General features: G+C 42.1%; 1 protein-coding gene across 1 annotated transcript; it reads right to left on the reverse strand.

Moving 5' to 3' along the window:
* Window positions 1-467: 467 nt before the first annotated feature.
* Window positions 468-24,990, reverse strand: eps15 (epidermal growth factor receptor pathway substrate 15). The gene is made up of 25 exons (XM_083970599.1): window positions 24,891-24,990; window positions 22,024-22,065; window positions 21,268-21,357; window positions 21,139-21,186; window positions 20,928-21,023; window positions 20,627-20,689; window positions 19,977-20,102; window positions 19,544-19,603; window positions 18,795-19,040; window positions 18,378-18,523; window positions 17,653-17,809; window positions 16,436-16,518; window positions 13,674-13,746; window positions 12,044-12,205; window positions 11,460-11,657; window positions 10,955-11,374; window positions 10,592-10,666; window positions 10,069-10,219; window positions 9,878-9,922; window positions 9,339-9,736; window positions 8,359-8,428; window positions 8,125-8,195; window positions 6,619-6,754; window positions 6,061-6,266; window positions 468-2,941 (listed from the first exon to the last, which is right to left on the reverse strand). The coding sequence occupies exons 1-25, from the start codon at window positions 24,942-24,944 to the stop codon at window positions 2,801-2,803; spliced, it is 3,357 nt and encodes a 1,118-aa protein (XP_083826725.1). The 5' UTR covers window positions 24,945-24,990; the 3' UTR covers window positions 468-2,800.
* Window positions 24,991-25,136: the final 146 nt, after the last annotated feature.

A 25,136-nucleotide genomic window follows, 5' to 3' on the forward strand; every position in this document is an offset into this window, starting at 1 on the left:
CAAAGAATTATACACTGGAAAAAATATTATCTGTCTCTCTCTTCTCTCTCTATCAATCAAACCATTCTGAAAAGGGCAGTTCTACATATTGACCATTTTTATTTTGGTGCTTAAAATTCAGTATTTTGTTGATAACACTTTGCTATTTGTTCCTAAAAGGGCATCCCAGTGATTTCGTATTGCACTTCCAAGTTGTGGAACTTGTAAATGGCAATTAGAAACAAAATCATTAAAACTGTTATTCTGACTTTCAGTCATGATGTACAAATAAAGCATAAAAGCTGTACTTGAAATGTATGTCCTCTTTTGAGTTAATTCTCGAGGCAGAGCATTTGTAATTTGCAGTATTATTTTGTAATGGCATTTTCGCAACAGCTGTCTGTGTAGTCTGTTGAAGACAAAAACATCAATGTAACAACAAAGAAAAGGAAATGCACAAAGACAAAGAAATGCACAAACTGCAAAACTACATGTTTAATATTTATTCTGTTTCAATTAAATGCATTACATATTCTGGCCAAACCTCCCAATAATGATTTTTTATTACACGTTAGAAAATACAAAATAAAATACAATTAGCTTGAGTTTTAAAAAGCTTTTATGGGTAAGCCTAGAAACATAAGTGGTTCTTAATTTGTAAAATTCAAGGTCTGTACAAATGACAGTACTGTGTCTGGCGGCCTTCAACTGCGAGAGAACAAACTATTAAATGTAGCACAGAGAAGAGAGGGCGAGTTTGCTCTCCTGGAGACACAAGGACTGCAATACAAGAGACTGCGCTCAGTAGGAAGTGCTGCATCAACCACAGACAGTAAACTGGTTAAACATGAGAAGAGGGAACTAGATGACACTGCTCACTCGACACAGAAACAGAAAAAAAAGAGAGAGACCTCAAGTGTTGTGCAGTCAATTCCCTAGAATGACAGTGCAACAGCAGCCTTTTTTGCAAGTTAAATAACCACACAGCCCGACGTGCACAGAAAGAAGTGCTCCACCAAAACGCAGAGACACAGATCCATTTTTTTTTACTGACTTTGTGTAAGACTTTGAAAATCCAGTTTGGCCTCTGCAGAGAGAGGAAGCATCTCCTGGAAGACGTCCCGGAAAAACTAAAAAAAAGTCCATAGAAATGGTAACAAAAGAAGCACCAACAGTAGCACACTTTAACATGGAGCCTGGTGTGAAATTTTGTGACATGGACGTTCACTACATTAGGACATTTTTAATACATTTCTGTCATTGGAAAAAAAAAGAAAAGTCACCGAGCCAACATCCATGCTGGTGACTGAGGAAGACACTGTTTTAGGGAAACTGTTCTGTGCCTGATCCCCGACCTCTGACCTCCCAGGAATCAGGATCTCTGTGCGGATAAAACCAGGTCTTAACGATGCTGTTTAACATTGTTTGTTCAACATGTGATTAAAAGGGAGGAGAAAAGTGGGTCCACTTCCTGTTCAACACAGATTCATCAGTGACAATCCAGGTACAACTTCTGAACTCATCTATAACTGTCCGTGTCCTGACTCGGCACTTTCTCTGCCACATTTCAGCACACAATAACATTCTTTCATCTCACATTTATACAACATCTCAGATACTACCGCCTAGAAATGAGACCTTCATACCAAGTCAAAGCTCATAATGCTTTAGGTGACGAAAACAACAATTTGAAATCTGCATTAACTCAAAGTCAAATCAAAGGTTTTACTCTCATTTTGTGCAATCTGTCGTAGTGTGCCTTGAAATTATTGCAAACTAATACGTAGTCATGAAATGTCATGGATGTAGTTTCACTCCTTTCAGTGTCTCCCAAACAAAATAAACTTTCTACCACAGACAGAAGAGATGCACTATTTCAATTCAAAGGAAGTTCAAGCATGGTGAAGCCGAGTGAGGCAGCAGTGATGGATTTGTTCCATTTTAAGTATAAATTTGCACATGCATTTCACATATCGGAGGACTGGTAACTTCCAGTTTAACATGAAAAAATGTTGAATCCTGTCACACTGTCCTGAAATAGAAAATAGAAAAAAGGAAAAAAGGAAAATCTCACAGGCTCTCTGCTATCGTACATGGTCCCTCTTTTTGAGAAGGACAATATTAGGTACATGACTAGATTTTTGTTACAGCACCTCAAAAATCTCACATTTATGTGTGTGCTGGAAGAAAACATGGGCATTTTTGGCCTGTCTGTCATTCACTAATAAAATCTCATCAAATCTTCAACATGAATTCAGAAGCTAGAGAGATTTAGAGACTAAATAAAGTGTAGTGAGTCTGGTTAGTGGATAAGAGACAAGGCCATTTCAACCTAGTTTTAAATAAATTACATTCTGGAGAGTTAACGTGGCTTTTGTAGCCTGGTGTTGAAAATCACTTGACACTCTCTAAATCCATATTCACTGCATTTCATTTCAACAATCCATACACTCTTTCCCGATCCTCTCCTCCAAACAAACGCAGAGACCAAGCAGGATGGAAGAACACACAATACTGCGACGCCAGTGACCAGTGAACAACAGTCTTGAAGGGTGAGGGGTGGGAGGGAGCTGAAATATTCAGAGATGGGTTTATTCTGAGAGTGTCTTCATGGGGGTCAGCAGGTGCTGCTGAGTCAGTCCTATACAGTCCCCACTTTGCTTTGGTGCTTTCTGGGCTGGGCTGGGCTGGGCCAGGCTGTGCCGTGCCGTGCCGTGGTGAGCCAACCCCTTGCCGAGCTGGGCCGGGCCAGGCCAGTGGAGGAGGGGAGGAAATGGAGGAAGAGGAGGAGGAGGAGGAGGTGGTGGGGGAAACAAGGTCCTCAGGAGAGTTCAGACTTGCTGAGGGCGATGGCCAGCTCCAGGTCTTCTTGTTCCTGCTGGGTGAGCCTGGCGAGCCGCTCCTTTTCCTCTCGCTCGCTCTCGCGCTTTGCCCACTCTATCATGTCTTCCTCTGTTGGATACTGCTCCATGAACACAGAAAACAAACAGAAACACACACACACAAACACACACACACATACAGAAGGAAAGAATACACAAGTGCAAAAGAGAGGAGACACACAAACACACACATTTACGCCGTTAACACATTCTTATTGATGAAAACGGGCTCTTAGATTCTGTAACTGCGGATAATACGAAGAGCACAACACACATCAGCATGAGCTTCATAAAGAGACTGATGATTTCAGTGTTACTGATTGGGAGCATTTTTTTTAAATAACAATGTGGGAGCATTAGCAGATCTAAATATATAAAAGATTAGTTGGGAATGCTGTGCATGTATCAGTTTTTTTTAGCATTAACACACAATAAACATATTTTCAATCATATTTGATTGAGATATTTACTTATTTATTTATTTTTTAAGTATATTTTTGGGGCTTTTTCCCCTTTTTACAGGTGAGTTGAGAGACAGGAAATGGAAGGCGGGGGGGGGGGGGGGGGGGGGGGGGGGGGCTGACACGCAGGATAAGGCCGCTCGACGCGGGATTCGAACCTCAACACATGGGGCAGGTGCTCTACCAACTGAGCTAAACACCGCCCCCGATTGAGATATTTGATAAATTGAGAATTGTAACATAATGTACTGCACCGCCTGAATTGACCATGAACAACACACAACATGGCTCCTGGATCAGAGATGACCATGAGCACAGCGACAGCCTTTGGGCGTTCAGACATGTGACAAAACAAACTGACTGGAGGCATGTGAGTGGGAGGAAAAAGCATGAGGTCTGATGGACAATGGGGGATAAATGCGAGTCTGATCATTTTCCCTCAAGCAGGGAACTCACCACACTGGTTGAACATTACAGACCAGGCGTCGTCATTATTCACACTGAATGACAGACAGAGACATGTGTGCTTTCACCCATGCAAAGGAAATTAAGCAACGACGACGATGACTATTTCAGGATGCAGAATGCAAAACATGCATGATGATGAGAAAAAAATGAATGGATTCAGTAGAGGACATGCACGCATCACTTTTAGAGGAAACATCTCACTGCTGCCTTTAAATAGAAATAAAATCAGACATTAATGAAGCACTTAGAAGGAAAAAATGCTTTTTATTCCTGAAATTTGATGACAGTCCTTCTTGTTTGTTATCTGGTCATTTTTATCTTTTACTTACAGTTACTTAATTTATTGGACAGAAATTGTGTCAACACTTGAAAGGACTGTTGAGGTCGTTTTTGCAACTTAGTGCAGATCCTTGAAATTTACAATACTGACAAACATTTTCCAAAGTACACAATATAGATTATTAAAAAGCTTTTGTCTGCTTTCCATCTAGCGATAAGTTTCACACATGGATTGATAACATACAGTATCTACCCTCATCAATGTGATTAGTTAGAAAATCTAATAAGGGCTGCTTGAAAGGAAATACAATTTAGAGCAGGCTTTGAAAAAAAAATAGTGAACGATAATCTGAGGGATGGTCACAGCTGAATGAAATTGTAAAAATCTTTTGGTCCTTTAAAGCTCAGAAAGTGATATGATGGATGCACATAGAAGTCAGAGATGGTGCCCTTCAGTCAACTCTTTATTTAACTTATTTGACAGAGGTGTAAAGAAAGAGAGACAGAGAGAGAGAATACAGCCGATCTGTTTCTCCACAACACACTGTTAACTAGACAAGGGCTGGTAAACGAAGGGAAGAACGGATGAACAGATGTATGATAGAGAGATGCATGGATAAATGCATGGTTTATAAATAGCGGCATGAGTAAAGGGAAAAAAAACACTGATTTGAGGAATGGCAGAGGCAATGGTATGAGTGAATGAGAGCTAGCTGATCAAACACACAGTTAGTGCGTGCAGGTCAGGGTTCAACAGGGACATGCAGGTGCAGTCATGTGACGGAGGAGGCACGAGAATCAACAATGTCTTCTGCTACGTCATTCATCCCAGAGTCACAGCGTGACAGTACATATCTGTGCAGCATTACAAAGGCAAGAGCTGACAGAATTTTAACATATCTACCTTGTCTTTTTAAATCATTTAATGGACCATTACAATAAGTATTCTGTTATTTGTGAGAGGAATTTATTAAATGGAGAATGAAAAATGTATATTCTAGCCTAGGTGTTAAAGATTTTTTATGGAACCAATTTTGTCAATGAGTTTGTAAAATAATGCCTGCTTCAAGTTTTCAGTCTTAAATATGCAGCAGACACTACTTCTTCTCAGTCAGCGTCTGCCGATGTAACACCTCACAGTTGTGCCCAGATACTGGTGAGAGCCAGAACAACCAGTTCACACCAGTGGCAATTTAAAATTTACTCTCTTTATTTAGTCTCACTCAGTCGGTGTTAAAAACTATCCATTAACATAATATTTTAGAATATATAAAAAATGTTTTTTTACCCACACATTCAAGTGCACAGGATGTAGTGTCAGTGTGCTGAGTTGGGATGGTGAATGAAGCCAAATCCAAGCAGCCTCTCATCTCTCCATTCACTGCCAACCATTACGAGGGATTTGGTATCATAAATATAGATATTCTGTATTTAACTTATGCCAGAGCTTGTGTCTGTAGCTACTAATATGTTACAAAGTTGATAAATTTATATCTATAGTTTCTATAATGACATTTCTGTACATTTCTTCATGAAGTAACACAGTGCAACCTCAATCATAGGGCTTCAATTAAGTGCAATCCGATTCTGAATCAGTAACAAAAAAATAATTTCAAGTGTCAAGATTTTTTACAAGGCAAGGAAATATAGCATTCACTATTAAGAGCTAGAATATAACACAGCAGCATTACTTAACGTGAGAAAAACAACCCCCAAAAGAACAGATTTAATAGCTGGCATCAGCTTTAGTAAAGAAAATCAAGTTATCAAATAAACAAATGTAGTATCAAGAAACTGCGCATTAGTTCACTTCTTTGGGACTTTTCACTGGCAGTGGATGGAGCGACTTTTAGAGCTGGCCTGATTTGCTTGGTGGTTGTTACCCGACTGAACAACCAGATGTGATTTAATAGCAGGAAAAATGAGAGAAGAGGGGATGTCTACTGAGAGTCAGGTAGAGGTGAGGGAGAGGGCGAGAGGGAGGTGCTCACTTTGTCAAAGCTGGCAAATCGGTCAGCTTCCCGTACGTTGTGACGAGGAGGGGAGGAGGGGGCGAAGGGGTCGGCTATGGGATCCTTGGCAGGCAGGGAAGGCGAGGAGGAAGTGGAGGAGAAGTCTCCTGAAAGCTGCGGGAGGAAGTGCCCTCGTCGATGGAATGACTCGGAGGAGTCTGTTCTGGAGATGGACGATTTCTTACCTGGACGGGTGAGGCACAAAGGACAGGCAGATGAATACAGACAGGTCTGATCATGACACTTTTGCCACCAGTTGAGATTATATGCAATTTTTTTTTTTTTTTGCACATAAATATCATTTAAAATAGTATGAACAATTGTTATGATTGGGATGTGCAAAGGGGAGGTATGAAACCCGAAAGGGCTTATATGAAAACCTCACCCATGAAGAACATAATCAAAAACCAAATTACAAATTAATAAAATAAAATAAGGAACAATTAAATAATAACGAAAAAATAAGTAGGAAAAAAACAACTAACAATCAACTGAGTGATTATACAGTGAATATCGAAGTAGAAAGTAGGTACTCACCTGGGGGTGGAGGGGGTGGTCTAGTTGGCGTACCAGTTTTTGGGGGCAGGGCAGGGGGCACATCAGGGCTGGCGGACTGACCGTCTTCCTGGAACAGGTTCTTATTGTTGATGCCAAACTGGTCAGCGCCGTTCGACTGAAACAAGACGGTTCACAGAAAATCAAATCCATGTTTGTAAAAACCACAATTACTAATGAACCTGCCCAGCTGCTCAAGGTGCATGACATACACTCACAATCCTGAGTTGCAAGGAATTATGGCCACACATATTTTCGCAGAACATTATCATGTCACAGAGAAGCCGACCTTTGGGATATGAAATGGAATTTCATCATTTTTGTCCCGTGTGTATTTGTGTCATAATCATAGACTGTAAAAAGAATGGACGTAGCGTCCGTGACGTCACCCATTGGTTTTGGGGAGTCTGTTTTGTGCCGCTACTACGGGGGTTAGAACCGCGCCATGTTGGATTCTACTTGCCATATTTGGAGCGGTGCGGCCGTTGGCCGGCCGAGAGCCCGCCCACTGGCCTCGTAGCAGCGGTCGCCGGACCTGTCACTCAACGGTTCTGCGCCCTGATTGGCCAGAACTTTAACCCTAATAATAGTAAAACGGTAGAGTTTAAAAAAAATTCACCCCCCTCAGAGTGTGTGCGGGGGTAGAAACTATCGATTGAGACCAAAAAAATAAAATGTACCAGGCTGTAAATAAGTTTTTTTAAGCTGTAAAATCGGCTATTTTAACATGGGGCTCGATTGGAGTTGCTCCCTTCTGGAGCCAGCCCCCAGCGACAGCCGGGGGGATTGCAGCTTTTTGAATGCGGAAGTGAGCTTCACTTCTCAGACCGACAACTGCCCCCTTGGTCATAATTAGCTCACAACCTCTTGAGCTGTGGCCAAAAATGTGATTTGTGAGGTCACAGACGTTGAACCAACACGATGCCTCTGGCCACATCTGTCACCAGTGTGGAGGCAAAACACATTATGACTCACATCGTTTATGAGCATATTTTACCACATGTCTGAGACCGAACCATACAGTCACTTCAGGGCATATTTACAGAGAGCTTTTTTGTGTTTCGGAAGTAAAATGCAAAAATAATCTTGACACAACTTCATAAATAGTTAGAATAATGTGTTGATATAGCATTTTGCAGAGCACGGATGTCACTCCTCCTGTGGTATTTCCAGTCATTTAATATATTACACATGGCATATTGTTGCACATGTTGTGAAATGAATGATAGGCTGAGGAAAATGTTTCCACCAACTGTTTCCTCCCAGAAACCACAACACACTCACCAACTCACACGCTCTTCCAGCTCGAGTCAATTCATGTTGTGGTTTTACGGCAATGGAGAGTTGTGTAGGGTGCTGTCGTAGGGGTCTACTCACCCATTTACCAGGTACTTAATGATATATTTCTTGTTTCTGTATCATGTAGTGATTTCAGCACCGCACATGTGAAATACAGGATGTGACCAACTCCACTGGTGTGAAAATTACCTTTGTCAAGGCACTGAAGTCTGCAAAGCCTCCACCAAATGATTCATTACCGAACACAGCAGCAAACGGATCTGAAACACATAAGCACAAAGTGAGCGAGTGTATAAATCTGAAAACACTCACATAGACACTGCAAATGTAATGTGTTTCCCATTTTATTTTGTTTCTTTTTAAATTTTGCACAGCTGCAGTAGCCTCTAACCCCAGATGATGGTGGCTCGCTTCAAGTCATACCTGCATCTGAGCTGGCGCTCACTGTAGTACCACCTGGAGCAAACGGGTCATTGGTCGCTGCAGTGTCCTTCTAAAATTAGGATATAAAACATTTATGTACATCATACAAAAATAAAATCACATGAGTCATCGCACTTACTCTAAACCACAGTATTTATCTTATTTTGTCTTGTTTTACAGTCAATCCATATGGACTTGATTAAATGTAGTATATCACTTTCAAGAAATATAAAAACAAACACATTAAAATGAATTAAACACAGTGCCCTGCACCATGGCTACTATAATACTATGAATACTAATAAGAAAGTATTAGTATTTGAATTAGTTTTAAGTTATTACTTCCTGTCATTTCAATACAATAATTTTGTAACACTCTACACTGCTTAAAATTCAAACAGTAAAGGACCAGAGTTGGAAAAGGATTTGGTGGCATCTAGGGGTGATGTGGCAGATTGCAGCTGCTAGAGTACCCCTCCCCTCACTGCTCCCTTTTCCAAGTGCGTGGGAGGAGTTGCTGTATGTGGCCTTTGGGTAACATAAACTGAGTAAGTCCTGTTTGAGCTCCTTTGTTTGGTTCGTCAGTTCAGGGCTACATGACAGTCCCACCCCGTATGTAGATATTATGGGCTCAGGTCTCAGCTGATTATTCACTAATGAAAACATATTTATATATATCATAGAAGTATCATCAATATCTGCCAGGAGATCTCCCTAAATATATATATTTTTAAATCAGAATTTGACAACATAAAATCTAAGTTTGAATGGATCTCGAAAAATGATCACTTTGTCCAGTGGCTACAATTAAAACTCTGGGCCAACAAACAACTACCATGTGTATAAGAAACCTTTACCAGCATCATAAAAAAAGACTGACATTCAATTTTTGTCTTAAAATCTTCTTAAATCAACAATACACAAAAACCCTCCCTTTGATTGAGTACACTGTGACCGGTTGTAACAGAATAATTCCTCACCACTGCCAGATCAGAGCTGGCTGCTGAGCAGCTGAAGGGATCCGTCCCTCCGTCCTGAGAGCCAAACGGATCGGCCTCCGTCATGGCGTTGACTTTTCCTGCGAATGGGTCGGACTCGGCCACGTCGTTCTCTGAGGAGCTGAATGGATCCTTGGCGGCTGAAGGTGGATTAGTAGGTTTGGAGGTAAAGGGATCGGGACCTGCCGCTGGTGCAGCAGCTGCTTCATTCACTTTGCCTGCAAACAGGTCTGGTTCTGGCATGCCAGTAGTGGTACCAAATGGGTCGGCTGAGGCAGAGAAAGGGTCCTCCGCGATAAAGGGGGCGCTTGAGGGTTGCGTGAAGAAAGAGTCTGCAGCAAAAGGATCTGACCCTTTAAACGGATCTCCTCCAAATGGATCTGAATAAACCAAACAGAAGCAGAGCATCAACATTTGATAAATCAGCGTCAGCGCCCACTTTGGAGACGAAACACTGAATACAGCAGATAGATGTTTAAAGATATTCATTTCCTAGTAGCGCTAAGACTGCAGAAATTTACCTGCGGTATCAGTTTTTCCAAATGGATCATCTTTGAAAGGATCGTCTACGAAAGGAAAAAAAAAGAAAAAATCATCTACAGTCCGACAGTGATGACATTTTAAAAGCTTTTGTCACTGGTCAACTTGATTATTCAATATTAAACTGAAAAGTACACTCTTCACTGAAGTTAATCTGCTTGTCTGGACTTACGGTCAGTAAAGGGGTCTGAGTGGAAGAAGTCCATCTCGGGTAGGGGTGGGGGGCTGGTCTGTGGCGGCTTGGGGCCGGCTGGTAACACGGTGGTGGTGGTTTCTGGGGACTCTGCTGGCTCCTCTTTACTCTCTTGCTCGGGTGATGCAACCTGTCAAGCAGTTATAGGGTTCAAATCACTGGGTTGCCCACTACAGTAAATTATATGAACACTGTATAGTATATTAGATATAGATATAGTCATTACTACACAGTATTCATGGGTTGGAGTGTCAGTATGTTCACAGGTATCATGGTTGGAGTGATCCCATCACAAGAAGACGGTCTGTGTTTTTATTTTGCTGTGTCAGTGTAACAGTGTGTAGGTGCAGCGGTGGAGAACATGGTCGACATCTGAAGCCTGTGTTTTGTGTAAACACCCTGACGCAGGGATACTGCACCAATAATAATGGTGAAAAATGAGCTGTCTATCCAAATGACAACCTAGAGTCATTTAGGGAAGTAGGAACACATGGTTACACACCTCTGGTGGGCTTTCTTTAGACGACTCATCTGCATCATCTGCAACCTCTGAGGAGACGGGAGGACTATTGTGCTCCTGAGGACATGAGAGGAAATCAAGAATAAGCTCAAATTTTTAATATTACATAAATGCATATTTTGTATATGGTACAATTCTTGTTTTCTTATAAAGCTATGATTACACCAAATACAAATTTAATCCACTGTCCCTGCATGCTTGGTGAGTGCTTATATTCATATGGTAATGTGATGTTTTTATAATATCACTGTCATATGTAAGATCAGCAAAAAAAAGGATTTGTAAGGATTTGTAAGGATTAACATCATTAAAAGGACTGACGATGGAAAAAAGTCTATCTATTACCTTAACAGTGTTGTCCCGTGGCTTGGCGAGGGTCGCCAGACTATTGTACATATCAGCGGAGGCTAAACTAGTATAGAGATCATCCAAGGCATCAGGCTTCTGCTTTTCCTCCTCTGAAGAAGTTGGACTCTCAACCTCCTTCTCTTCTTCCTCTTCTTTCTCATTGACTTCTTTGTCTTTTTGATCTGAATGTTCATTCTGAAGACTGGAGACGTCCGATGGTTCTTCCACCCGCAGCTCCGTGGGCTGGTCCTCCTGGAAGAGGTCCTGCTGGAAGGGGTCGGCCTGGTGGAGCTCCGCTACAGGGCCTGATGATCCGTTGACCATGACAGGAGAGCTGTCCTCCAGAGCTCTCTTCCAGCTGAGCTGGGCAGTCACTGACCTCTCCTCCACCTGCAGGTCGTTCAGCTTCTGTTGAACCTAAGAGAGCAGAGAGATGCAGTAATTACATAAGATAAACAATATGTATGTCCGAATTTTATAAATGTTTATGTGCATGACTAACCTGTGCAACTTGTGTGAAGGAGTCTCGCACAGACTCTTGCAGAGGCGTCAGCTGCTCCTGAGCAGCCTGGACTTTCTCCTGTAGCCTCCTGCTCTCCTCCTGCAGAGCAAGGAGCTCCTCTCGAGCCTGAACCAGCTCCTCCTCATACTGACATATCCTCTGTTCCTGCTCCTCATGCTCCGACTGCAGCGACGAGATCTGTAACGGATGTAACGACTATGAAAAGTCTGGAAGTCGTAACACTCATGGCATTGATTGTCATGTGATTAGAATAAGTAATCAATTAAAACGATTGATATTGGGGGGGCTGTTTAGCTCAGTGGGAAGAGCAGCCTTACTGCAGCTGGCTCTGGATCGAATCCCGACTCGGGGGGCCCATTCCCCCCTCTCTGCCTCCCCAATGCATGTCTCTCTCTTCTATACTATCAATTAAAGGCAAAAAGTCAAAAATATATAATTATAATAAAAACTACTGATGCTCTTTGCCAGTTATCAACCAGGTCTCTAATTCCACAACTTACAAAGTTGCCAGTATTGATCTAGGTGGGAGGGGAGTCACTTCATCAAAAGAAATCTAGACCTACCAGTTGTGTCTCCTGATTGGTCTGTTGGCGAATGTGACCTAGCTGCTCCTCCAGTGAACCTTTCTGTTGGTCCAGCTCCTCCAAGGCGTCCTGGACCTTCTGGCGCTGCGACTGGAGCCGCTGCAGCTCCTCACTCTCCTTCGCCACGTCATCTTGTAAGTCCTGTAGTGATAAAAAAAGTGGAAGAGGTGACAAGGAATTAAGCACGTCTTTGTGTGTCCTTTCCAAAACAAAACAAACAGAAAGAGACAAACTCCACTGGAGGCATTCTGGTAGTCTCTCGTTGTCTACTGATCTGCAAGGACACAAACCAATCACTGCTGTCTCCCCACATTTTACCTTTTTTCTCTACGGCAAACTGTGAAAAAAGGCAGACGCTTTGAATTTCACACTCATGGGTTCAATAGCTGAATAAAGCCAGTGAGATTCATTTCAGCTGCAGCTGAGCAGCTTCACTGATCCAGTATGTGAACAATAACTTTTTGGCAGGTTGCACTATAGTCACTGAACAGCTGCGATATGAAGATGAAAATGAGAAAATATTATCAAAAAAACAAAGATCCCCTCCACAATTGGTGAAACAATTGTAGATTAACAATGGTTCAAATGTAATACAATTCATAATGTAGCTGCTCAAAAATAATAGGATTAAATTCACTGAGTAGTCGCAGCTGAGAATAAACCGGGGGGAAAAGAAGCATCTGTATCCTGATATCAGCAACTAGAAAAGTTCCAGAAAATATGTATGGTATTTGAGGAGCAGAACCAGTTCCCCTGTACACACGTGTGGGCGGGCAGCCCAACACTTACCACAACACACACCCCCCCCCCAAGAAAACAACATTTGCAAATGCAGATGAAACGTAATACAAAATGATGCATTTGAGCATAAACATTTATGCAGGAGGAATTACGTGACGTCCCTTGATTTAGTTTGTAAAACTAATGTCATTTTGGTGGATGTAGGAGCTGATGGTAGTGCAACTGCAACAAACACATTATCACCCGTTGAGAAACACTGCAGAAAGAGTTACGGTGTCAGAGCAGAGGCAGAGGGAAATCATGACTACCACAGCAAACAATATCTAAAAAACACAATACAGTATAAATAGCTGAATCCGCTCCAGGCTACCTTGCAGTGCAGCGAAGAAATTCAGCTGCATCAGCACCAGACTCCCCTGAGACCCTGACTCACATCAGAATTTCAAAAAAGCCGAGCCGACTGGCCCTTTAAACCGTCAGCTCCCAAAAATAGAGCCCATTTCTCAGGCTCAGAGGAGGCAGACACGCCTACACAAGGACACCACCCTCCCCGTCTCTGAGAAAGAGTAAATGTGCTTCTGAACAAGCGTCTGAGACTGCTGGCCAAATGTATTATTGATCTCCTCCGCCAGTATATTCATCACAGAGTGAACAACGCACCTACATTTCTTACTCTGTTATATCTGACCTGATTTTTTATTCAAGTAGCAAAAAAACACTTAAGTTTCTGTGAAAGATACTGACTGTGACAACAAAGCAATACAGTTTTCCTCTTAGACATCTGCTCAATGTCTGCCAAATGCCAATAAACACTGCTCTGGGAACAGGCACAAACTCACAGACAATGACAGAGACAATGACACCTTACCTGCACTTCGCTGGTGCGCTCTCTGATGGCCTCCTCCTTCTCCTTGATCTCCTCTTCCACCGTGCTCTTCTCTCTGGGGGTCCAGCACAACAGACAGGAGTATTTAGCCACCAAGGACAAAGATGGTAGAGCTGGTGCTCCCAGCCCACCCAGCCACTTCTCCGCCGTGCCTTCTTTACCCGGCCCCTGAACCACCACCACCACCTCCTCTCCCTGAACAACCATGATGCTCCTAAACTCACAACTCCACTGTATGGAAAGCAGCTTGACCGCCTGCGGCTATGGCAGGTGTGCGTGCGTGTAAAGGTGTGACAGGATACGAAGAGAAAGTGCGTGTGGTGACTTCAGGGCTGCAAATGTACAGCGCTGTGAGTGTGGGGAGGCTGAGTGTTGGAAAAAACTGAGCATGTGCTCGCTCAGTCAAATGTGTGAGAGATAAAGAGTGAGAAGCAGATGGCTGCCTTGAGGATGAAGGGAGGGAGAGAGGGAGGAGGGAAGAGAGCGATGATGAGCCAAAACATTACATCGATGATTTATGCTGCCTGTGTGCTCATCCTCGCTACTTCACTATTTTATCCACCAGCCTCCCAACCACAGAGAGAAGAGAACAGTGGATTTTATTTTTCATAAATACTAATGTGAAAAGGTTAATCAAAAAATATGTGAAATTAAATTCCATTCAAAGTTGCACTGTATTCGCACTCGCAGTATTACCATCAACATACTGATACTGTGATTTTAGTTAATTTGCAATATCTGAATATACCATTTAATTGAATTGAAAGTGAATTTTTTTAGCAACAAATAAAAGTAACAGAAATGGGGGTTCATTTTATAACATTCATTCATACCCTTATATTAGCTATGGTATGCTACCTAATATGCTATATCACAAAAATGTACTACATTATAAAATGTAGAGCACCAATGACATTGAGAAACACCATGCCAAATATAAATCATGACTGACACAAATGTGACTCTCAGTAAAACTGAACGCATGTGGAAAAACACACAGCTAATCATTGACAGTTCAATATTGATCAGCCCCCTGCATCTGTTCATAAAATTTGAGAGCCTGTTTTCTCACATAGCTGACATGTGCTCAGTAGTCTCAGAAGGGAAGAGGTTAATGTTTTCAGATGACAGCCAAATAACACATTTTGAATTATTGTTTCAGCTCTGTTAAGTAAATGTTGCAAAATTTTAATAAGCTTCATGCACATTTGTCCTGTAGAGATGACACATACCATAGCACTCTTGTCATTTCTATTCAAACATCAGCCTTAAAAACTACTCATCCCATGCCATCCATTTCAGCACCGACTAAAAATAACATCAAAACTTTCAAACATGGCTCTCCTCTCACATCGAATGTGACATCACAACTCCCCTGGTAACAGCAGCACATCCATCTCGAGTAAACCTAGATGAGTCAACTCCAGCTGAGCTCCTCTTACCCATCCTCATCCTTCTCATCCCCGACCTCCTCATGTGGAGCAGGAGGGCGCTGCCACAGTTTGAAGCAATCACAAAAATGAATCATCCTTCTTCTTGATCTGCCGTCTGTCTGACGCTCAGCTCTCTGACTGTCATTAGTTTCTAGTACTTTCCGTCTTTCTTTTCCTCTGCTTCCTACATCGGAACAGCTGTCCAGCATGTGTGTGTGTGTCTACACATCTGTGTGCGTATGTATAGAAAGGTGGGGGTGGGGTGGAAGGCCCCTTTCTCACTTCTCACTCTCAGCTATCGTGAACAGGGAAGCTAAATTCAGGTAAGTTATGAAAATGAAAACGAAAACCGTATCAACCGATAACTGCTTTAGGGCAACTGAGATTATACATAAAGTTTGCATACATACATTTGCATCTACTTTTAAAGCACAGAGGAAAGCCTGAATGAAACAGAAGAATGAAAATGCCACATTTGCTACTTAGACATAAATACGATGTGGAGTAAAAACAGGTGCTGTCTGTCTAACTTACTGTTTTCCAAATGAAAATACAGAAGTTAAGTGTTGAACAAACACATCGGTGGTGAAATTTCTTCACATTAAAAATATATCTAGCTTGATGTTTTAGACCAAGACAAGGGAAGAGGAGGTGATAACATCAAATGTGTTGTCTCTGGCATATTCTGTCCATCACTCTCCATCCTCCACCTCACTGTCACACAGCAGCTACATAACTCGGCTTTATGGCCATCTGTTGTGTTTCATTCCCTGCAGCACAAACACAAATGTTTATTTATTCGTTTTCTTTCAAGCTGCCGGTGACTGTTCAAAGAGAGCCTGATATCGTGAGAGTGATTTAATCTTACACTGTAGGTTAGGGTCTACTAGAGCCAGTATTCAATTAAGTTTAGGTCACATCAGTGTTTAAAAATATTTAGAATATATTTGGGCAGTTCAACAAAGTAGCCTCAATAATCTACATTTATAAAGTTAGATAAAAAAATTGAGTTACAATTTAATAATCATCTGTTTTTCCCACTTACTCTTGGATGTCATTGATTTCCAAAGACTGATCAGCAACGACCTATCAGCCTTACACCACTCAACCGCCACAAATACATCCGCAGTTTGAGGGAAACAGTGTCTCCTGCTGGTCGGTACAGGATACTGAGCTACTGTAACTTCACTTTACTCTTAATGCTACAACTTGTCACCACCAGTGCCATAAGCTGCACCGCTGTGGGTTCAGCACGAGCATGCATGCATGATGTTTTAGCAGTTTAAGAATAAAAGAAGAACAAAATGTTACCTTTGTAGTTCAACAATCTCGTTGCTGAGAGAGTCCAGCTCCTTGATGGCTGAAAAGTCAGCTGCCAGGTTTGCCACGTTGTTCTGGAAAGGGAGTAAGGCAGAGGACGATCAAGAGACAGCTGTAACAATACGATGGTTAACTACAACCTACTCTAGGCTAAGAATGACCTCTGATCACATGAGGAAAGTAAAAAGTCATTTTGTAACACTAGGAAAAAACAGCAGAATTACTCTTGGATCTTGGATGTATTACAGTGTGAAAAAAAAAACACAGCACAAACAAATAAACAACAGAGCTACACTGATGGCTTTGTGACAACTACACTGGAAGCCAGTGGTGGCAGTCAACGGGAAGTACAGAGGCTCAAGGGTGGTGATACTGTACAGATAAACTAACTTCACAGCTTTTTTTTTTTTTTTGCATCTACAGGTGCAAGGTGAGATGAGGTACTGACAGTGGAGTCCTGAATACTTTTAACAGCAACCTCTGCTCTTGTCAGTGTCAGGGACAAATACCAATATCAGTGTGATGTAGGTTTGTTGACAGTGAACAGTGTGAAAAAGCCAATAAGAAAAAAAGGATGACGAAGAGAGGTAGCTTGTTAAAAGTAATGAGATGCATCCAGGTCAACACAGGTAACACACACTCACTCAGATTTGTCCCACTGCATGTGAAGTAGACAAAATGTAAGAAAAAAAAATGTAAAGAGCAACATTGAGGGAAATATGACAACATGCTGTGTAGAGAGGAAAGGAATGACAAAACAGCTGCAAGCTAAAAAAAACAAAACAAAAAAACACACAAACAGGAGAAAGACAAAAATGCAAGTCAAAAATACAACAAACTGAATCTTACTTATCTCAAAATACAAAGAAGCGATTTAATTCAAATGGTAATATACAAAACAAACACGAGGCAAATCACAATCTATTTATTGTGCTTAAAAACTGAAAAATAATGTAAACAAGTACTTTCAGGCTGCAGTATTCAAAACATGAAGTTGATATATTCACTAAACCTATGGTACATCAACTTTGCTATTCTGGTTACAACTGATACTGGTGCTATTGCTACGATGAGCTGGACTATTTGTCTGATGTCCGGTTACACCATCAGCCTCATTATTAGGAACACATCCATTCTGAATGAGGTGTCCTTATTATCCAGAGATTCCCAACTTTTTATCACTGACATGAATGCTCGGAGTGACTCACCTGTTTGATATTTTGTCTGTCAGACGGAGGGATCATCTCTGGGGAGAGGCTCTGCGGAGGGTCCAGGCCTTTGGTCAGCTTCAGATTGATTAGATGAAGCGCCAGGGCAAACTGCTCTCGGGTCAGTTTCCCGATGTCTCCAATATCACAAAGCTCCCTGAGAACAAACAGACACGGGTTACATAAGAGAATAACGATTTATACCTCAGGCAAACACTATTTTTGATTGCCTGGCTGCTGTCATGTTCAGCAGTTATGGAGGCCGACACACAGGACAGTCGCAACAGGACAGAAGCTAATCAGCCGTGTGAAGATAAAAATCAATCTGATGTGATTGTCTGCTGGTCACATGTGAACGAACACACACACACACACACAGAAGTGAAATCTGAACTTATTATCCATCTATCTCTCTCTCTCTTTATTTTTAGTTGAATAACAACAGGCATTGGGCATGTTGGCAATCAAAGGACCAATCTCATTTTTATTTGGTCAACTCATAACATGTTTCACTTTCATATTCAGTAAGTGATGTTTTCTGTTTATTTAATGAATGAATTTAGATGAAATAAAATGAAAGTTTAATACCAGCAAATCCGACAATATGTATTTCTGTGTCTACATTTGTGCCGTTGCGTTTGTCATCTCCAGTTGAATGTGTGTGTTTTATAGAACTGGATCGTGCAGTAAGCTGAGTGAAAGGGAGCTTGGCTCTTGTTTCTTACCAGATTCGTGCAAGCGTGGCAGACGGCAGCCCAGTCTTGAGGAATATATCTCGGACCTCGGGTCCAGACACCAAACCGTCCATGTCACTGTCTGTCTTGATGAACAGCTCATCGTACTTGACTTTGTCCGCCGGTGACACCACCCACTGCACAGAACAGATTTTTGACCACCACTGTGTTTATTTCATAACCACAAGTGGGATTTCACACAACCTATAACGGTGACATATTACTAACTCAAACTTAAAAGTCACTTACCTTCACAGTCCCTCTCTTGTTCTTTTGAAAAACACACTGCGCTAGCCAGTTTGAAATCATTTTAAATGTTTGTCGTCGCAGCTATGTCGCAGTGAAACGTAAAACATCCAAAAGCTTTGCAGGTACTACATGCACAGGAGAGATGGGTCTTGTACTCACAGGGACAGCTGCTGGTGCTGGTGGTGGTGGTGTTGGGACGGGAGCTGGGGTGGGTTTAGGGGGGTGGGGCATGGTCTTAGCGCCAGAGTGGGAGGAGCGACTGTCTTTGACGGAGGGGGGCGAGGGTAACAGGGGCATCACGGGAGGCACCGAGGGTTTTTTCCTCTTGGAGGGTGGAACCAGGGGAGGTGGTAGGGACATGGGAACGGGCTCCCCCTCCAGAGCTCTGTACACCAAATACATGGCCTAGGAGAGGGCAACAGAAACCACTGATAAAAGACAAGATTATAAAGTTACTCAGACTTCACACTTCTTCCATGTGTCCTGAATTTGTTCCATCTCGATTTAAAGAAACGATTTACACAACCTGTACCAAGAATTCATTGGATTGGATTGGATCGCATTTTAAATATTTATTGTCAAGTTTTCTTTTTCTTTTTTTAATGTAAAATTCAGTGGGTCCTTCTGGTACCACTGCTAGCAAGAATTAAATAAATCAAATAAAATCAAATTAAAAAAATAATGTATAATTCAATAACACGTATATAAGCAAGCACATAAGTAAGAAATGCGTTGAGAAACTTTAAAATCAAAACAGATGCTCTGGAGATCAATGCTGGATTACAGTGAGGGATCACAGCTCATATCTGAACGGTTCACACTGAAATAAAAGCAGAAGCTGAAACTGAGCAGACTGTAACTGTAACCTCTGTGCTTTTCTCTATCGCTGATATTAGGTCACATCTTACCACAGAAAACTCATCTTTGTCCAACATGCCATCTCTGTCAAGGTCGCTGAGTTCCCAGACCTTCAACACACAGACACATTATTATTATTAAGCATGCATCATTACAAAACTGTGATACTCACAAGCAGTGTCCCTGAAAGCCCTGACTCACTGCAGATTCTCACTTCCTCTGATTTTATTTTCTACCCGACTGACTCTTATTTTCACATCCGTCTTTTACTTCCTGCATTGAGTGGTTCATTTGTTGAAATTTCAACTTTTACCTTCAATTTTGTGTAACAACAACAGCATTTGCTACTTGATATAGGATGTTTAAATGAAATACACCTGCACAAATTGTTAATGGTGCATCTCTGTTATTTTTCCAAAACACAGGATTGCTCTCTTTAGGTCTGCCACCTTTTAAAACAGATGTATACGAAAAGGATCATACCCTGCCGAGGATGTCCACTGGCAGTTTGGAGTTAAGCAGGACAGGCTTAACCTTGTCTCCTGTTAAGATCCCTCCTACTGGACCCAGACTGTCAAAGATGGCGTCGAACTTCATCTTCTCCTCAGGCTGGAAGACAAAATTATGAGATTAGAGTCTGGGGATACAAACTCAATGATTTCCTGATGCAGTTACTGTAAAAAAGAAAAAAAAATCTAATAAAAACATAAAAGGACATGTTTGTTGAAGAACAATACAGTAACATGCTTCCACAAAGTTCAACAAGCCACAGAGACAGTGAAAAGTCAGCTGTGAAAATAAATCATTATAACTCCTTTACTGTGTGTGTCTCACACATAGGACACATGCCTTTAAATTTTGACCAGCATCTCTGGTTAATGGTTAAGAGCAAACATACTGACAGTGGATGACGGTAAATCTCTGCGTCATACGTGGCCTGACCTGACCTGACTTGTTTTACATTTCATAGAAGCACAACATTTAAGCTCCCCCTCTGCGATGGACACATACTGTCATGAAGGAATGCAACTTTTTTTCCCCCTGATGTGGTCATCTTATGAGAAAGACAAAGACATCAAAATATAAACAAACAAAGATCCGACTAAAAGATAACAAACTTGCCAGTGTCCTACCTTGACAACCCAGGGTATGTCAACAGCCACTCCTCCTGCTAACAGTGGGCTGCTCGTGTCATGCTGGAGATCAGCAAACCTCGGTTAATCATGCAGCTTAGAGAATATCCAGACTTAAATTATTCAGAATACAAAGTGATATATTTAAGCATGACAGCAGTGAGACAGAGGAAAAACAAGAATTTAATCCTAACACATCTGAGTACATTGTATATTCTGTCCAAAGATAAAGTCAAATAATCAACAGCAGCATTTAAATCATTGACAGAGCCTGTGTTTAAGTGTATAATTGTAGACTTACAAATTTGGGGGGAGGAACAGCCACATTAAGGCTCTTGAGTGACACCTCCAGGCCATTTTGAGCACAAGCCACCAACCGCAATGCAATGAAGAATTGCTGAGGGAAACACAGATGCAGAATGTGTGTAAGCCTGGCAATCAAACACACTTATAACGTAACACGTATAAAAAGACCAAATCCACTGTGATGCGTCTCCACAAGGCATCTGTACCTGTTTATTGAGACAACCTTTACGTTCAGAGTCTGCCAAATCCCAGATCTGTGGAGACATTATCACCGATGTTAGAGAGCCAAGACAACAGAGAGGCGTTGCTTCTGCCATAATGTGAGTCTTTTTCACCTTTCCCAAAACCAGGTCTGCCAACCCCGACCTCTTCAGGAACAGAGCTGCGTCAGATGCCGCCACCCGCCCACTGCCAGTCGGATCAACCTGCACACAGAGACATAGACACGCAAACCCCAAACATACACACACACACACACACCCAAACATACAGCCTTAAGAGCTTATCCCATTTCACAACATCAGTAAGGCAGATACTGAGAGACACAGCTTTTCTATTAGAGTTAAATGACGTAGGTCAAAACATTCACAGTGTTTGGGCTGGAGAAAGCTCTAGGTGCTTTCTGAGCCTCAAGCAAAAACAGAGAAGCAAATAAGGAACAAATGAAAACTGTGAGAAGTGCCCTGTGGCATAGGGCAGTCTCTCAGGCCTTGAATCAATACTGATTATAAACCAAAGATCTCTCCTTGGTAGTCTATTAGCTTGCTATTGGATCTCTTTCATGAGGCTCACAGTGAGCTCCCCTGACACATTGGGCAAAGGGAAGCATTATTAATTCATAAAGTTACTTCCTCTGCTGGACACAGAAACAGGACCTGATAGCAGAGCAGAGAGATCACTGCTCACTACACCAGTACCGTTTATAAATGCAAACAGAGCTGGTTTTACAGTTAAACAAACATATTTCAAATTGAGGTATTTGTTTATTTTTTTGTATTTCAGTCATCTCTCTAACCCAGAGCAATCTAAAGCACAATGCAGTGTGAGTGAAATCATCTTAAACATGGACATCGGTAGATAGATTTGCGTACCTGTCGATAGTATTTGTCATAGATGGGATTTCCACTGGAGAGCTGTTGAGGAAGACAACACGTACAAATTAAGAAGAGTTTGAACAACTGATGTTCACCATATTCTTGACACTGCTCCTAGAACTGTAATCTGGTGCTCAAACGGCCACGTTTGGGTCAAATCCCTCAAATCAAGCCCTGTAAGTCACACTTAAAATAACTTGAGACAGAACAAACCCACGGTTGAAAAGATTTCTCATTTCTGCAGATTCAATGAACAAACTCAAATGATCAACAAGTGTCTGCTGGTTAAAGAAAGTGGGTCATCGACTGAGCGGAGACAGCTGTCAAAATTGAAAAATTACAGATGGAGGAGGAGGCAGACGCACAAATATTCTGAGATATTATTCATGCTCATCACAGACACTTCTGTCATTAAAAAGAGCTGAATTGCTGCTCCGAGGAGGAAACGAATGCAGCATCTCATTCATTCAGCTCAGTCTGTAAAGAGCAGCTCTCAAAAGACCTGTTTCACCATTGAGTGGCTTGGTTTTTCTCACAACATGTAGCTACAGCTCATGAACGCTGACTCAGGCATTGCGACAACCCAAGACATGACACTATTGTAACACTGCTTGTTGCTGGGATGACTAGTCTGTCATTTTTTTTAATTCACCCATGAGTCATTTAGGCTTTCAAATGTCACAAAGGCAGAGCTGGAGGTGAAGAATTGAACCCCCATTGATATATTTGATTTACAACTTAAAGTAGGGAAAGCAACAGATATACAGCTGCAAACGTGGTGAAACCAGCAAATTTGCTTTCTAAAAGAGTTTATCTAGAGAAGCACAGTCTGTTAAACCATACAGTGGACCAATATGAGTCAGGGGTGACACAGAGGGTTTGTGCTGAATTGCAGAGATGACTTCAGGATACAGGCTACACTTCCCAAGGCTGATGATGGTCATCTTTAGACAGTTAGAGCAGGGCGTCACTCCGCAGACAGCAGCTAATTTGGCCTTCTGTCATATCCTCCCTGAACAACCCCCCTTTCCTACGTTAATACAATTGTCCACCGCCGGGCTTAACAGGAAACGAATCAGCATTTCCTTCTTCATATAGCTGAAACTGACAATCAGTTGCTGTGCTTTTAAAAACTGACAGGTGCAGTAAAAGAGGAAAGGAGTCGACGGTAATTGTTTGAACCATGCATGAATCAACCGGGGAGTGGCCGTTCAACCATATGGGGCGAAACTGTTGCCGAATTTCTCCAGAGACATGATGCAAATACAACATTTAGTGGAAAAACAAAAAAAGGCCAGAGGAGAAAAGATGTAGAAAGAGGAGGGATGTCTTGTTTCAGACTGATGCACTACCGAAGAAGACGAACAAGGAAAACACAGCGCTGTGATCAGTGTAGTAATTTGTCAGCTCTGTCAACGGCCAGTTTTCAGCGAGATAACTGTCCACACACACACGCACACACTTATCTTTCTCTGGCCAATGCAACTATTTTTTTTCTCTCTCTCTCTCTCTCTCCCTGACACACAATAGTGTGCCTGGAACTGTTGGCGGCTGCAACACTGTGGTCATTGTGCTGGTGACTCTTTAATTGAGCAGTGAAAAAACACCCCTCAATCATTGCCCCAGCTATCCCATACAAAAACTGCAGCAGATAGCAAGATACATTACAGTGCAGGAGGTGACACAGGGCAACAACTCTAGTGTGTTCGAGAAATTTCAACTCCCCTAATCCACCGGCCGGTGTATAACACACATTAATGTCACTACCGACACCAGACAGCAGGCGACTGAGTGTGTGTGTGGAGGGTCTGAAACAACAAACTCCCCACAACAAACAACACTCAGGTCAGGTTTTTAAAGCCCATGTGAGAGGGACAGAGATGTCTGCTCCGCTGTTTAGGAAACAGTGGCTCAGGTGTCTTGTTAAACCTGGCTGCTACCTGCTACATTACTTATTTACTGTGCAAAACAAACCCCATCTCCACTAAAACTGTTACTTATACTTAACCTCATCTAGTAGCAACACACAGGCATTTTGTGACAGCAGAGATGTCAAGTGACAACTCCAGTTTACTTCCTCTTATTGGTTGCAAAACAACTATAAACACTATTTGAAGCCCCACTTTTCCCCCCATTATGGACACTACACCACTGTAGCTAAGATGCTAACAGTTGTTGTTGTCCACTTCATAAAGGTCACAGGTAAAAAACACTAACCCGGGTCAAGTGGAGCCTGTTTACTTCTAATAATAGCCATAAACAGGTTGGTTAGTCAGTCTAACCATGTAGCAGGCTACGTGGGTAGCAGAAGAAAACAAAACAAAACACGTAGACTACTCGTGTTTAATGTCTGTAACTTGGTTAACTAATTAAAGGCGGAAAAACAATGTTAAACTGGCAGAAATATGACAGTCAAGCCACAATAGAGACACACACACATACACACACACACATGGGTGTCTCGCGTTAACAACTAGCCTGCTGCAGCAAACCGAGCCAGCACTAATCGTGGTTATATAGTACAGACACAAAACACAAAACGAAAGCGAGCCAAGTCAGGCTACAGGGTTTATCTGAAGTTTGACACAGCGGCTCTAAAACAGCCCAACACTGCACACTAACTAGCGGTTAGCAGGCATGCTAGCTAGCTACGCCCTTACGCAGTCCCCAAAGAGATTAGGCAGAAACTTTTCCCAGTCACAGCAGGACTAAACTTCACGGAGAGAGAGGACGAGAGCAGACGCGACCGAGACGCTGCTCCGCCTGCCCGGCCTCCACTAACACTGTGGGGAGATTTATCCAGCGGAAAAAACAGTGAGAAAGAGGTTTGCAGTGGTTAGATAAGAGTTGTAAGACAGTGTTACCTGAGTAAGAGACAGAGTGGCAGCCATAGTGTTTCTGTTTCCCACTGCTTTCATGCTGCGCTGCTGCCAGACACAGACTCAGGCCGCTGGAAAACCTGGAGCTGGACCTACGACCCGGGATCAGGACCCACTGACTTCACTCACTCCTAAACAGACCGTGTCTCCTCAAAAGTAACGTGATATCAGCATCCAAAGATGACCATGCTTTTGTTATATTTCTAATAGTTTATGTAACATTTCATTTGT

Source organism: Trachurus trachurus (assembly GCF_905171665.1).
Source record: "Trachurus trachurus genome assembly, chromosome: 4".
Classification (NCBI taxonomy): Eukaryota; Metazoa; Chordata; class Actinopteri; order Carangiformes; family Carangidae; genus Trachurus; species Trachurus trachurus.